The 15,185-nt window shown below is 42.8% G+C and overlaps 1 protein-coding gene, 1 long non-coding RNA gene and 1 other non-coding gene across 3 annotated transcripts; 1 reads left to right on the top strand and 2 right to left on the bottom strand.

Annotated features, from left to right (window-relative positions):
• Positions 1-814: 814 nt before the first annotated feature.
• Positions 815-2,279, bottom strand: LOC100838253 (leucine-rich repeat extensin-like protein 6). Its single transcript, XM_010229994.3, has one exon. It carries the CDS (start codon positions 2,243-2,245, stop codon positions 1,133-1,135), a length of 1,113 nt encoding a protein of 370 aa, XP_010228296.1. The 5' UTR covers positions 2,246-2,279; the 3' UTR covers positions 815-1,132.
• An 8,650-nt stretch (positions 2,280-10,929) lies between these two features.
• LOC112270325 lies at positions 10,930-11,152 on the top strand. Its single transcript, XR_002962717.1, has one exon. It is a non-coding gene; the product is annotated as a small nucleolar RNA U3 (small nucleolar RNA).
• Positions 11,153-13,733: 2,581 nt separating this feature from the next.
• On the bottom strand, positions 13,734-14,753 carry LOC104581702. The gene is made up of 2 exons (XR_729805.1): positions 14,429-14,753; positions 13,734-14,316 (listed from the first exon to the last, which is right to left on the bottom strand). It is a non-coding gene; the product is annotated as an uncharacterized LOC104581702 (long non-coding RNA).
• Positions 14,754-15,185: the final 432 nt, after the last annotated feature.

A 15,185-nucleotide genomic window follows, 5' to 3' on the forward strand; every position in this document is an offset into this window, starting at 1 on the left:
AGATTCAGACGGCAACTGCTTTGCTCCTCCTTCCACATGTTCACCCCCACGTTGTTGTCGCCATCATAGCCCGCCGCCGTCGCCGTCTCGACGTCCGGTCCGTCGCCTCTGAACTCCATCTGACTGCCGTGTTCTGCTGGGCATATACCTGCCTGCCTAAAACCTACGAAATTTGGAAGTAGCGGCAGTACTGCAATTTGCTCACCTCTTGCTTTTTTCTTGTTTTAGCAGTATTGTTGATGTTTATGTGGGTGTAGATGACAAGGACATGGATATTGAACAGAACAGAGTAGGAGTAATGCAGCAGCAGCCACAGCAGCTAGGCTGTGTCTGTATCAACTGTAGTGTATGTAAGCTGGAGCCAGGCAAGATTGATGTGTGCATATGTATCATTTCATCTCTTTGCAGCTGGAACCCATGAGCAACTACTGCTTTAATTAGCTTAGTTTAGCTCAATTTAATTTAATTTGGTACAATCCAATCCACCTAGCTTTGACCCCATCCTTGTCAGATGTGCATGGCATTGATTCTTCTTCTCCTGCTTGCTCACCAATTGGTGCCCTTTCAACTGGATTATTCCTGATAAATATTATTATCATGCCGTCCTTGACCTGACTGCGTCCTACCGTTGATGATTGGAGAGGACAAAATTAACCTGTTTAATATTACTGTATTGATTAATTTGGTAGTGGTGTGGCATCATCATTCATGTTAACTCCCTTTCAAGCCAAGGAAGCCAACCAAAGTACTAAAAACATGTAATCTCCTTGCTTTTCTAGGTAAATCAGTTGAAAATTAGTGGAGTGTCAACTAATTTTCATCAATGTAACAACCATTAAACTGAATTCTACTCCATATGAGTACATAGCATAGAAGAAGCACTGATCAGTGGGTTGCTAAAAGAATAAATAAGAATAGTGTAATGTAGGAGTATGTCTACAATTCCATTATTACCAATACCCTCTCTGTCGGTCTGTCAACAAAACCAAAAATAAAAAAATTACAGTGTATATATATACGATGATTGATTGATACTACTCTCTGTGTACGAATTTACCCTTCCAATTCACACACCAGAATGGCAGAGCCTCTTTCTTCCATTCCACCGATGGAAGCAAACTCATCGGCATGATCAGTAGTGCGCGAAGCAGCCGTGCGGGTCGCAGTGCACGGGCGGGCGGTGGAGGAAGGCGAGGCACTGGTCGGCCGGCCGCTGGTCGGGCCTTCCGGCGATGCAGTTCTGCCGGTCGTCGTTCCGCCTTAGCGCGGCGCACCGCTCCGGCTCGCCGCAGAAGTAGTTGAACGAGTATGTGAAATTGGCCAGCCTGGGCAGCGCGCAGATGGCCTCCGGGATGTGTCCGGAGAGCTCGTTGTGCGCCACGTCGAGCTGCTCCAGCGACCGCAACCCGGCCATGGATTCCGGGAGCGTCCCCTGCAGCTCGTTGAAGCTCAAGTCCAAGACAGTGAGCTCCCTGAGCTGCCCGATCTCCTGCGGGATGCAGGACTTCACGCCACTGTTGAGGATCACGAGCTCGTTCAGCGTCCCGGCCATCTTGCCGATGCTTGGAGGGATGCAACCGCTGAGCTTCCCAAGGTTTGCGAGCACGATGACAGAAGCCGGCGAGTTGCCGAGATTCTCCGGTAGCTCGAACTCGAAGTGGTTGTTGTTGATGAAGAGCGCGTCGATGTTCTTGTCGAAGATGGCGGGCGGGACGGGGCCGCAGAGGTTGTTGAACCGGATGTCGACGTACTTGACGTTGGGGAGGCAGAGGATGTGCTGCGGGAAGCCGCCCGAAAGGCGGTTGTTGCTGACGTCGAGCTCGTGGAGGAGGGACAGCTTGGGGAGCGTCTCCGGGAGCGTGCCGGCGAAGCGGTTGGAGTTGAGGTGGAGCACGGCGATGTCGGTGAGCAGGCCGAGCTCGTCGGGGAAGGTGCCGGCGATGTCGCCGTGGTTGAGGTCGAGGCCGGCCACGGCGCGCGAGCAAGGGTCGTCGAGGGCCGCGGCGCAGAAGACGCCGTAGTAGGCGCACACGTCCGGGCCGCACCAGTTGGAGGTCAGGTTCCTGGGGTCGTCGGTGATGGCGTGCTTCAGGGCTTGGAGAGCGGAGTAGGCGCGCTGGAGACGCGGGTTGTTGTCGGCCGTCTGGTGCGGCAGCGGCACCGGGCAGCCGGAGATGAGCTGCGCGGCGGAGCAGAGGAAGAGCACGGCGAAGGCCAGCACGGGCGACACGGCGGCGGCGGTCATGGTTGTGTGTGCTTCTGGATGGAAATGGAATGTGTGTGTGTGAATTGGTGTGGGCTGGGTTGAATTTTGGGTATATATATAGGGCGGCATCCTTTATTGGTTTGACACGGTTTCGCGTCTGCGTTTGCGCGTCAGGATTTTCTTTACGTTTTTTCTTCTTCTTCTTCTTCTTCTTCTTATACTATGTCTTTTTTGTTTGTTTATTTATTTTGGTTTCTTGCTTGCAAGGTTGACCGCTGGCTTTCCAATTTGTCTGTGGCCAGCCTTTTTGGTTTTTGTATTTTCTGTTTTGGGGGGAATTGATGGAAATGTGCATTGTATTTTGGGTTGATTTATATGCTTTTTTTCGTGTGGTTGGAGTCCCTTTCATGGGGTTTTTGTTTTAGAGACTAGTCATTTTTGGGTTAGCTAGCGAGAGAGCTAGCTAGTGGGGGGGGGGGGGGGGGGGATGTCATGTGATTGGTTGTGATAATTAATCACATTATTACTTGATTGGACCTCTTGGAACGAGAGATGACCGGTACAAATAGGGGTATTGATTCATATATTTAACAGTTTTTTATTGGTTCATTCCTTTGCATTTCTAGTTCATCATCTCCGCTTGCCTATGATAGCAAGATTAAACGGTATTTTGGTGGCTCAAAGGCCCCTACGATTCCACATTTAATTTAGTTATACTGATTTCCGATAGTCAGTTTTCTCCGTAAATCTCTATGATCCGAAATTATTACAAGACATAGCATAAAATTGCAGGATTGGAAGTTTGTAGTGTCAACATAATGTAACAAAAGCTTCTAGTCCATATATACTTCTTTTGTTTTGAAATGGAAGTCCTTTTAGAGTTGGCGTAGAAATTAAGAGTGTGAGTGAAATATATGCAATTCGTCTCAAGTCACTTTCATTCCATATGTATCATTCCTCCTCACCGAGGCACTAAATTTTAATGTTTTCCTCTGCAAAGCGTGGTTACAAATTACAAAACAAGAGGATTTAATTGGGCTGCTGTATTTTTATTTATCAATTAGCACTTTTTTGTGACATTCACGAGGGATAAATTAAATTAATGAAATGGCTAAAACTGCGTTGGAATATGAAGAGGTTAAAAGATATCTCCTCCTTCTATTTCTTTTTACCTATATAAAGATATTTCAAAATGAAGAGTATTTTGGAACAAAGGAAGTGCATTGCATGAAGCAAGATTAAGACATGGACGGTTGGCTATTGATCCAAAAGCTTACAAAGGTGAGAGGCGAAAAAGGCAATCCCCTAGTTGAATGGAGCACCTAGGTCGTAATTCTTGTGCATAATTGCTCTTGTGAATCCTCCATGATTGAGAACTTGATACAATTCCACTTCAAACCCCCATCATTAGGCGCGTTTCTCTCAACTGTGAAGCTCAAGCAACGAGGACCAATTAGCGCCCTAATTTGTTGCACAAGTTGCATGATGAACCAAATCCCAAATGAAATCTCTCCCTTTTTTTCATTCCCAATCCAACCAACTGATTACAACGCCACTCCTTTATAACAATCGAACAAACAACAAAGTAATGGCCCGGCCCCTTCAGTCTTCCCATTTAACTAACCCAAAAGCAAGGAAGAAGAAAAGGGAAAGAGAGATTAATGTTGCGGTTGTTGGCTTTGGCAAAACCGAAAATAAAAAAGGCAGTTGTTGTATCTATGGCACTAGCGTTTGTTGAGTTCACATTGCTGGCCTCTGCTTCTTCTTCCCTTTTGGCCCGAGATATATTCTTTTCCTCTCCGGCAGCAAAGAAGCAAAAAAATAAAATGCTCCCTGCTTTCATGGATGCTGTCTTCTATCTATTCCATCGTCTTTCCAGTCTAGTTTGGAATAGTACAGACTACGGAGTGGGCTCCGGCCGTTGCTTTCGTGGACAAGTGTGGTCACCGGTTTTCCCAGATTCGTTTTTCTTTTCCCCAGGCCCTCGACGTGCGTTTGAGTGGAAAATGACACATTTCCATTGGACTCAACATGCATATGGTCACACAGCGTCACGCCATGAACAGCGTCATCGAACTGGCAATATCGTACAACTCTGAAGGCGGCACCTGTCGCCGTCGGTTATCTTGCCCGGATTTCTGCAAAGAAAAAAAGGGAAGCGTTTTCGGTGAAACTCCTTCCTCCAATTACAGTATTCAGGATCAGAGAAGATGTGGCTCAGTTCAAGAATGCTTTTGGGAGATAGGCAGATAGCTAGATTTTTTGTACAGCTGAGCTGCTCCTTGGCAGCTTAGAATTTTTATTTTTTGTAATTCTGTAAACAATTCCCCCTTCTTAATGCAATCACAAAACACCTGTCTTTTCCTCGTAAAAAAAAGTATTCAGGATCAGATTACACCTGTTAGCTCACCTGAATGGTAATGGCTGAATCTATTGGTAAGAAAAATCAATGGCTGAAATCACACTTTTACCCAAAGTTAAAGACGCTAATCGCATCTAGCAGTATAGGCCCATTTGCCTCGTGAATGTTATATTTAAAATTTTCACTATGATTGCTAATAATCGTTCGAATGGTGTGGCGTACCAAGTTGTTCGCTCAACTCAAACGGCTTTTATGCAAGGTCGCAATATTCTCGATGGAGTGGTGGTTCTTCATGAGACCATTCATGAGCTTCATCAGAAAAAATTAAGCGCAGTCATCTTTAAGATTGATTTCGAGAAAGCTTATGATAAAGTTAATTATATTGGTCGTTCCTATTCCAGACCTTAGGGATGAAGGGCTTCTCCTCCAAATGGTGTTCTTGGATTGAGAGCTTCGTCTCGAGAGAAAGTGTAGCGGTCAAAGTGAACGATGTTACATGCAAATTTTTCCAAACTCGAAAAGATTTGCGTCAGGAGGACCCTTTGTCCCATATTTTCTTCAACATTACAGCATATATGTTGGTCATTTTGATTGAGAAAGCTCGCGAGCTCGACGGAGTGGTTCCTCGTCTTGTTGATGATTTCTGGCAGCTTCTTACTCCTGTTCGTATCATTGCTATGGATAAAACGCCCTTGCTTCCCTGCATGTTACACCATCAATTTCTCGTCACTGACATGTGGGACAGAGAGTGATGGCCTGATCGGTGGGCGTTGAAACCGCGTCCGTTGGATCACTTGCGAGCTAGCTAGAGAAAGCTGTCAAGCACACACGCGCTGACAGGCCACGGCTACCACTGGTCAAGTCGACCATTCTTGACCACAAAGGAACTTGGGAAGAAAAGAGAGAATTAAAACCTTGACCAAGGAGTATTTGCTGGATGCTGCATTTGTGCCATTGATTCAGACGTTTATTTTTATTCTGGTGAGTGTGCTGCATGGCACCAAATCCTGCGAGGTTGCTTGTTGATTGGTGTGGTGGGTGAGCTCCCTCACCCTCCAGAATGATATTAGAATCCCTTCATGATTCACGAATGTCTGAAGAAATGTATTTCAGGGCCGCATGTTTCGTTGAAGAGAACTCACACAAATTCCTCAATCGTGGCCCATGAAAAAAAAGACAAAGCTTCAAATAAAGGCTCTACAATCCTTATTAATGCTTGGAGAATTTTGAAACCGAAGGGACATTTAGGGTTTTCACCACACTTACTATTTTTGCTAGAAAAAAGACTGCAAATATAAAAAAAACCCGATGTAATTATTCATCTTATTTCGACTCTGTTCTCTTCAAACTTGAATGTAATATGGATGCACAGACGCACCCAACGGTATGGCCAGTCTATTCGCCAAAAAAAAAGATGTAATTGTTCATCTTATTTCAACTCTGTTCTTTTCAAACTTGAATGTAATATGGATGCACACGCGCACGGCGCACCCAACGGCGTCGTTAAGTCGAGCCTAGCTAGGCAAAGCCTCACAACCTTAACTAAAATATATACCGCATGCCCATGAAAACATCCTCTTGCCCTATACCATTATTAATGGAAGTCCTTTTTAGGGTAATTAATGGAGGTCTCAAAGGCCTTGTTCGTTTCTAACAATCCCTGCAGGGATTGACAGGAAATTTAGGAAAATTGAACTGAATTTCAAACTTTTCCTGTCAATCCCCACCGGAAAGGGCAACGAAGTGGCCCTAAAAGGGAAGAGAGGGGAGGGAGGGTTACTAGACGTAGCATGCACCGGCAGCCGACAGACGCACTCACCTAGACAAGAACCGTGGAGTTTGGAGTTTGATGAAGTCACTAGACTACTACTCTTCGCTATCGAGAGGTATTGAGGTAGACCTTGTTCCACTAAAGGAATTGACCGTCTGATCGATGACATAACACGAAAAATTAAACCTAAGGTTTAGGCCATAGCCAGTGGTATAATCACCTCAGTGACCACACCCAAGTAATACGAGGTATAAGCAAAGAAAAGGAGGTTACGAGAAAAATGAAGAGACGAAGCAAAGAAAAGGAGGTCAGAAAGGATAATAGGTGCTCCCTCTGTTCCGGTATATGAGCCCTCCACGCATCTCTAGTTTGAAAATCTAACTAATCTAACATGAATTTTGTATCAAAAAAATTATATGATTAGAAACTTCAAATGTTCTATTTTCTAACGGTGTAATTTTTGTGACATAAAAATCATGTTACATTAGTTAAATTTTAGTATACTCCACTATTTTTTAGAGGAACAAACAAACTTAACAGTTGACTGCCCCGTACTAGTGATTGGATTATCGGGTCCACGCGACGACCTGACCCAGCACTCGAACTGTAATTATGTACCAGGCCCACACAACCGGGTGGTCCTAGCGGTAAGTCACACCCTGTCCATTGTCCCCTCAACATCACGGGTTTTGAGCTCACGCCACCGAGCTCGGATCGAGATGGAATGTGCCAAAATCAGATTTAAAATCGTTGCATGCATATGCCGACGGAGAACACCGGAGATTGCTGTAAATTAATTATATTTTACACCTCGATCGATCGACACGCTTGAAAATTGCTGGACATGGAATACAGGAATTAAAAATCAGCGAGAGCGATCGATAAAAAAAAAATGCGGCGGAAAAGAGCTCCAATTGCAATCACCAACACGAGTGCATGCATATGCCGCCGACGGAGAACCATGGTGAGCAATCATTTGTGTGGTCTGGTCACGCAATTAATTAATTATAATCCACGATGAATAGGTTAAATTAAGCGCGGCAGGGGTCTCATCGGTGCCGGAAGGAAGGAGGAAAGAAAAGGCTTCATCGGATCACATCACCGCCGGGGCCCGGCCGGCGACAAGGTGCGTGCATCGTTTGATCGAAAATTAGCTCCGACGGCGACCGATGAGCGCGCGTCCGTCCGATCAGATCAGATCGGGTCAGGCCAGGCGACTGTTGTTGACCTCTAGCTGTTGGGTTCGCCCTTTCTGATCGCTCAGATTCATGACATTTTATCCCCACGTCACTACTCCATGACCTCCCTCCGTGACATATTTTTTATCTAAATATCACTTGTAGCTAAATGTTTTTTTTAAATGCATCTATTTTTAGATTAATTTGAGATGAGAATTAGAGGAGTAGTAGAATTTACGGCACGCATGCAAGAAGCAAAATTACACAATTGAAATCCTCGCTCCAAACTCAAGTTTTCTCGATCTTCGCCGATGTGCGTGCCACGGCCGCCTTCTCTTGAAAGGCGTGCATTTCTCTGAAGGATTCTTTCTCTGGTTAATTCTCTGCATTTCTAGAGATCCCCGCGTGGTACCGAGCAGATGAGAATGTCACTAAAATCGTGACGACATGCATGTAGCGTACGTTCCACAAATTGATATGGACATGTTAGTCATGGATACGACCTTTGGTACCCTATTCTATAATATTTGACAAGATTTATAATCAGGTGAATTCAAGCAGTAATTGTTTTCATTGTCATATTTATGAAGAGACGGAGCTACTACTATTTTGTCTCGTTTTATTACGTAGGCATCTTGTCGAACTTTTCAATTCCAAGGTCAAGATGAGATACGATGGAGGCGAACGGGAGGGCCAACAAGAATCAATCATTCATACAGCTGAGATGAAAGGATTTCAAGTGTACTTTCCAACAAATCAAACGGCACATGATTCGGAACTTGCTAGAGAAAGATATCACGAATTAAAGTTGAATCCGATTCGGGTCCGAGCTGTCAGGAGACCCGAATTTGTTTTAATCACCCAGGCTGCATCCGGAGTCCAAATCAAGCAAATAAGTACTTGTTGGAAAGGTAATTACAAGACCTTTCCAACGGATCTGGCCCAATCAAGAGATTCGACTCGTGCTGACCGTGATGGACAAAACAAGCTGACGGATCTGTTTTTCTGTTTCCTAAAGAGTTGTAGTTTGTTAGAAAAGTTAGAGATAGAGTTGGATTTCGGCCTCCTTACTCAAGGTGGACGAAAATATCTCTCCCTCCTCCTTTATATACCCCATGAGCCCCCCCTAAGGAGCCTTGGATTTTGATTAGATAAAGTTTAGCCATCTTTGCTACTTTCGTGTAATCGCGTGTGTCGGTTAGACCACCTGTTTTACCGTCGTCAAGACTCCAACTTATCGTCTCGTTGAGACATTGGTTTGATATAGTATACTCGCAATTTTAGATTGCATCCGCTATTTATCTTGTTCTTACTTGTTCTTCGATTGCTTGCAGGAACAAAGACCTTCGTGGTCAGGTTGATCGTGCCCCCGCGTGATCAATAACCCTCTAGAGTTGGTGTATCGATTGCTAAGGCGCTGCCATGGAGGCATGTACCATTCACTCTCACTTGAATAAACTCAAGGGGAGAGGGATAGAGTGCTCCCTCTAAAGTTCGCTCTCGCGCGCTGCTCTCGACTGAAAGTCGATCAGCCTCGAGGAAGCCTTCTAGGGGACTCTAGTTTCGAGCCTCCGAGCTAACCTTGGTTGGTACGAGCTCGAAGAAGAAGGGGTTGGGTTAGAGTTTCGAGATTATCATAACCTCAATACTTGGAAAGATGCGTTCAGTCCAAGTACAAGGCGGCCCCAACGAACCTCTCGCCAAAAAGTGTCTCGGGAAGATTTGCTCGGCCCAAGTCCTTGGCTAACAACCCCCTCGAAGCCTTTCCTAACATAGGATTAAGTCGCACCCACACGGTCGACTGAACCTATTCAAAAATATGGACATGTCAACTCGTCCAAGTGTACGACGACCTTTGCTATAAAGCCGGCGTACACGCCCTACTTTTATACCCGCACTTGTGCCATCGAGCATTGGCACCTCTTACTCTAATTGTTGTCGAGAACAACAACAGAAGGTCATGCGCACCTTTTTTTTTGCAAGAGTGTATATGGGTTATCTAGCTATTCAGTTGCGGCGTGCATATTGCAGAAACAAATTCTTAATATATCACATAAAAAATATGTCGGTACACGTCATTCGGCACAAAATTATCATCTCAACGAAATGTAACTTGTCGTGTTCGAAGAGAGATCGTACTAACACCGGAAAGTTCGTTGTCGTTTGAACGACACTTATGGGTTTCCTAAAATTCAGTGGCTGATACGTCTGATCCTAAATTCTTAATTCAAATTTGACCAAATGTGAATGTATCTATTATTAAAAAAGTCTAGAGACATGCAATATTTTGACAACAATTTATGATCAGAGAGAGTATATCTTATCGTCCTGTGAAAAAGTCAAAGAGCTTTGCGAAAATTACGTGGCGTTGGTTTTGTCAAAGGAACAGGTATAACCATGCGCATCAGCGCATGCATGACAACATCTAATCAGCAACTTTTTCCCATGCACATGCACACATGTGTACGTACAAAAGGAATAAAAGGATGCATATGTCATCCTGAAAACGTTGCTAATTGAGATCAGAGTCCTTCTCCCATGCACGATGATCTTGACGTTAGTAATTATTAGACGTGCCGTGTAATGCTTGGACATGCACTGTCACTTCATTTTTTGTTGACAGCAGGAGCTCAATTCCGGATAAAAGCTAGTAACTTGAATTTAATTCAATTTTCTTTTTGGGTGGGATATAATATTATCTATTTATTTTATTTTTCGAGAAGGGTGGGGGGATCTCATTTAGACCAAAATGAACTACATTCGACCTGCATATGCAGCATAATGTATTGGATTATTTTTTCCTTCTTCCCATTTTCTATACTGATGAAAAACTAGTTGACTAGTAATGCCTTATATTTTCATGAAAGTTGTGTCCAAATGATACAATATGACGTTTCTTACGGAGTGCATAATGTATTGGGTTATTTTTTCCTTCTTCCCATTTTCTATCCCGAGGAAAAACTAGTTGACTAGTAATACCTTATACGTTCAAAGTGGTGTCCAAATGATATAATATGACGTTTCTTATGGAGTGTACACATTATCTAATTAGTCAACTTCTGTTTTAAATGAAAAAAAAAGGCACAAGGAGTAATTCTTTTTTAGGGAAGGCAGAAGGAGTAATAAACAAGAAAAAACGGATGGACCTTAAACGGGCTGCTGTTGGTCTATGGCCCAGATCCCCTATTCTCCTCTGCGTAAAACAACCTTGAACGGCCCAGATCCCCTATTCTCCTCTGCGTAAAACAAACTGGCAACGAGGTCACATAAGAATCAGCGGAACCTGTCAGCCCATCACGGCATACTTACCAGCGAGAGGAAACCAGGGAGTTGGACGCGGATGATTAGTACCACCTCGCTTGTTTAGTTGAAGCTACACCTGTTTAAATAGCTAGCTGCTGTGCTATGATGCACGACCTTACTTGAACAGGATCTGTTCTATAGGATCGTTCCGCTATATGCTTGACCAATAAGGAGGCAAGCACTTAATCTTGGTTGATGACAAATGACCTGTACGCCAGAGCGTGATTAACGGCTCAGATCGCTTCCCTGTACTGCGATCCCATTTGCTGTAGAGGATCGTTCCTGGTCGGCTTCGGGCCGCCCTGGGTGGCCTACAGCTTGTCTGACAAGCCCATCCTCTCATGCATTCGTTTGGAGATTTCGTGAGCATTTCGGACTAGATTCCTTTTTCCTCACTTTTGGAGTGTCTGGCAAACTCGCGAAGGACACAGAGCGAGTACTCTCGCAGTCTGGAGTCTAATCCAGTGGGGTTTAATTTTCTTGCTTTTCATGTCTGTTTCATTGAAAGAGATGCTACGTGGCTGCCCATCTATAGTTTCCAAACACATGATTGGATGCTAGCTTCTCTCGTATTCCATTTTTTTATCAACATGTATCCATGTTGAATAAATGACATATATATAAAGTCAGTTGGGTTTACGCTGTCAAGATAAGTTTGTTGATTTTAAAAACAAACGACAAGCTATGGTAGATAGATTTAAGAGAAGGATTGAAATATTCTAGAAAAAAATACTTTTGGTTATCTTATATTTCAAAGTGGTTACCAAATGATATAATGTGACGCTTCTTAAGGAGTACACACATTATCTAGCCAATCTGCTTTAAATAGAAAAAAAAGGCACCTTAAACGGGCTGTTGTTGATGGTTATTGGGCCTTGAACAGCCCAGAATCCTTATTATCTTTCTCTTACGAAAACTGGCAACGACGCCCCATACTAATCTAGCAGAACGCGGTGGCCCATCAGCCCAGCGAGAATGAGAGTATGGACTGACCGATGAACTTTAATGCTTGTTTACGTGTCGAGATACCGGTTAAAATAGCTAACTGCAGCTCTCAGGAGCACAGGGAAGTATCAGGTGAAAACATTGATCTGGTGCAAATCTGAAAACCTCATACCTAAGCCGTTGGATCTTGAACAGACGGACCAGATGAAAGGTGGGATACCCTCAGGCAACTTAATCGTAGTTTACAAGAAAACACAGAAAGAAAGAACAAAAACCAAGAGAATCAGCATTAACAACGATTTTCTCATTTGCTCCGTCGTTGAAAAAAAAATACATGCAGGCATCATGGGCTGTTATGGTGAATTTTTGTTGGGGACTGCAACAATCTCTACGGTAGGACAAGAAGAACAACATCCCAAGGTATTGTTGTATGTTGCATTAAAAAATCTTGAATGAAAAATTCTCAGCAAAAGTTGTAGTCCATTTGACATTACCTGTTAGCATCAGTGGCAATTCTATGCCTGCGCTGCCTGATCTGCTTAGGCCTGTATGATAGAGCAAAAACATAAAGCTACAGCCACACAAATCAAAATTTGTAACAGGACCGCTGCAAAGATGTACAAGCCAATCGAGAAACACAGGGGACCAATGAACCTGGGATCGATCCATGCTACCTTTCACAGGTATTCCTTTTAGCCTTTTGCTTCCTGCATTCCAGAATTTTGTTGTTTGCCTGATGGGAAAAAATATATAATTGCAGGATAATCATGTAATGAGAAAAGAAACAAAAACACTGATATCTCTCTCTAATGCTTTTACATGGCAAGAACGATTTTGATACAAGCAAAAATCAAGAAAATGTGTTTGAAGATTTTCGATCCAGGCTTGTACCCTGAGGCAAAACAATATGAAGGCAAATGCAGCCAGGATAACAACATCTCAGTAAGTTTCTTATTTGGTTTTTATCCTATAAAGTAAATGAAATACATTACAAAAGCAGCTTAAAAAAACAAGAAACTATTGACAATTCACTCTTCCTTTGGCAGTGCAAATACAAAAATGCTGCAAGCAAATCACCAATGACTGTGTCTGGAGATGATGATAGTTTCCTAGGACCTATTTATCGCTCTTTCACTAAGATGCTACAGCAGCCCGTATTTCCACGTTACAGCCATTTACAACATGAGCCTATGGGGACTGAGGTTAAAACTATTTTCATAATCCTTACTTTATCTAAGATCTATGAGCTTCAATATTTATACATAAACTTGCTTTGTTGGATTTTTCAGAACAGGATGTCATGATAACTGAACGTGATGGGTGTAATGACATTTCTTGTGAACAAGAATATGAAGAAGATATTGAGGAGGAAGATGACACACAGAACACTGCAGAAACACATCGAGTCTATAAATTCTGAAAATCTGTCAACTATTGGCTCACTCCTACAAGGGCGCAGAAAAAGCAAGACTCAACTCTGTTCGTATGGTTTGTAATGCTGGTATATGCAGATATTGCTGGTCTAGCTATACAATTATTGGCGCTAGAAACAAAATAGAAAATAAAAATACTTGCGCACATAGAGTTAACAGAAAGGACTTTATTATACTGAAGCAAAACGTACCTGAAAAACATATGAAGCATATAGATCCTGTCTCTGTGATTTGTTTCTTCCTTGCTGAACTGTGAGCATCAGACGTACAAGTATTCTGTGGTGGGGGCATATTATCAGTCGAAGAAAATTAAAAATAGATCTGCACAAAAAAAATAAAAGAACACGAACGCGGGGAACCTTATGCTGCACTCTGTGGTGTCTATCCACATATGAGCATTTGTGTGTAAGCCCTCCCCCGTTAGTTTGGTCCGGACATAAACAAAAAACAGAAGAAAAAATAGACTAGCAGATAATTTGTAGTAACATATAGGGTGAAGTAAAGTACATGCAGTTCAACAAGCGCGTATGGTTTGTGTCCCATGTAATATGTTTTTGCGCTATGAATTTATAAACTCATAGGAAAAAACACACACGACGAAACACAAGTTCGCGTTGTTCAGCGCACAAAAAGAAACATACAACAGCTGCACGTATCTGTAGTACAAAAGACCTAGTATGTTTCTACAGAAAGAAGTACAGCTCTTGTATCTATTTTATTGCATCACATCCTTGTGCACGAAGAGCGCCACTTCTTCCCGGCAATCAGCCTTGAATGTACAGCCGGTTTAGAAACAAAAAACGTACAATGAAAAATTAATAACCACTAGACGCCTAAAATTCAAGTAATTGTAAGAAAAAAAATCAAAGGCAAGTACAACTTACTGATGAGTTGAGATTTTGAACCAAGAATTTTGATTGTTCAATTATGTTTGCAGCACAGAAGAAGAGCTGGTTGCAGAACTTGATTCTTATTCTTGGAATTTCATCTTTTGAGAAAGAACGGGATATTTGGTTCCCTAGGGTTCCACTGCTCCATATCTCATCAGTCTTGTCGGTCAGAAGATTATAGGTATATCTAAATTTCATTTCTCCTAACACTTCCGCTTGTCATGAGCCCTGTGATGAATTAGACAAAAAAAATTACTCTCTCCGTTCCTAAATACTTGTCGCCATTTTAGTGCAAATTTGTACTAAAACAACGACTAGTATTTAGGAACGGAGGGAGTACCAATTTATAAATTGGGGTGAGTTGCACATCATTTGTTGTTGAGGGGCACCTAGGACAGGGCCGTCCAAATTAAAGTTGCAACTACAATAAAAAGAAAATTCCAGCTGCAATTTAAACAAATCAAAATTGCGGCTGCCAATAACCATAAAATTACAGAGGGGACCAGATTTCAGCTTCAACTCAAGAATTGAAATTGTAGAGCTGGCCAAATTTAAGTTGCGGCTGCAAAAAATAAGAACAAAATTGCAGCTGCAAAAAGGCGACCAAATTGCAGCTGCAACTCGTGAATAAAAATTGCAGAGCCGTCCAAATTTAAGTTGCGGCTGCAGCAAAAAAACAAAATTACAACTATAAAAAATGCAGCTACAGCAGCAATAACCAGAGAAAATGCACACGCGATCAAATTTAAAAATTACAGCTGCTACTCACGAGTAAAAATTGCAGGGCTGTCGAAATTAAAGTTGCAGTTGCAAATCAGAACGAAGTTGCAGCCGCAATTTAAACAAATCAAAATCGCGGCTGCCAAACAACCATAATTTTGCAGAGGCAACCAAAATTGCAGAGCGACTTGCGAATAAAAATGGCAGGGCCGTCCAAATTAAAGTTGCAACTGCAATAAAAAGAAAATTGCAGCTGCAATTTAAACAAATCAAAATTGCGTCTGCCACTAACCATAAAATATAGAGCGTCCAGGTTACAGCTGCAGCTCACTAATTAAAATTGCAGAGCTGCCCAAATTTAAGTTGCGGCCGCAAAA

This window comes from Brachypodium distachyon, chromosome 1 (genome assembly GCF_000005505.3).
Source record: "Brachypodium distachyon strain Bd21 chromosome 1, Brachypodium_distachyon_v3.0, whole genome shotgun sequence".
Classification (NCBI taxonomy): Eukaryota; Viridiplantae; Streptophyta; class Magnoliopsida; order Poales; family Poaceae; genus Brachypodium; species Brachypodium distachyon.

Coding starts and splice junctions, on each gene's coding strand:
- LOC100838253 (XM_010229994.3), bottom strand. CDS start 2,245: ATGACCGCCGCCGCCGTGTCGCCCGTGCTGGCCTTCGCCGTGCTCTTC.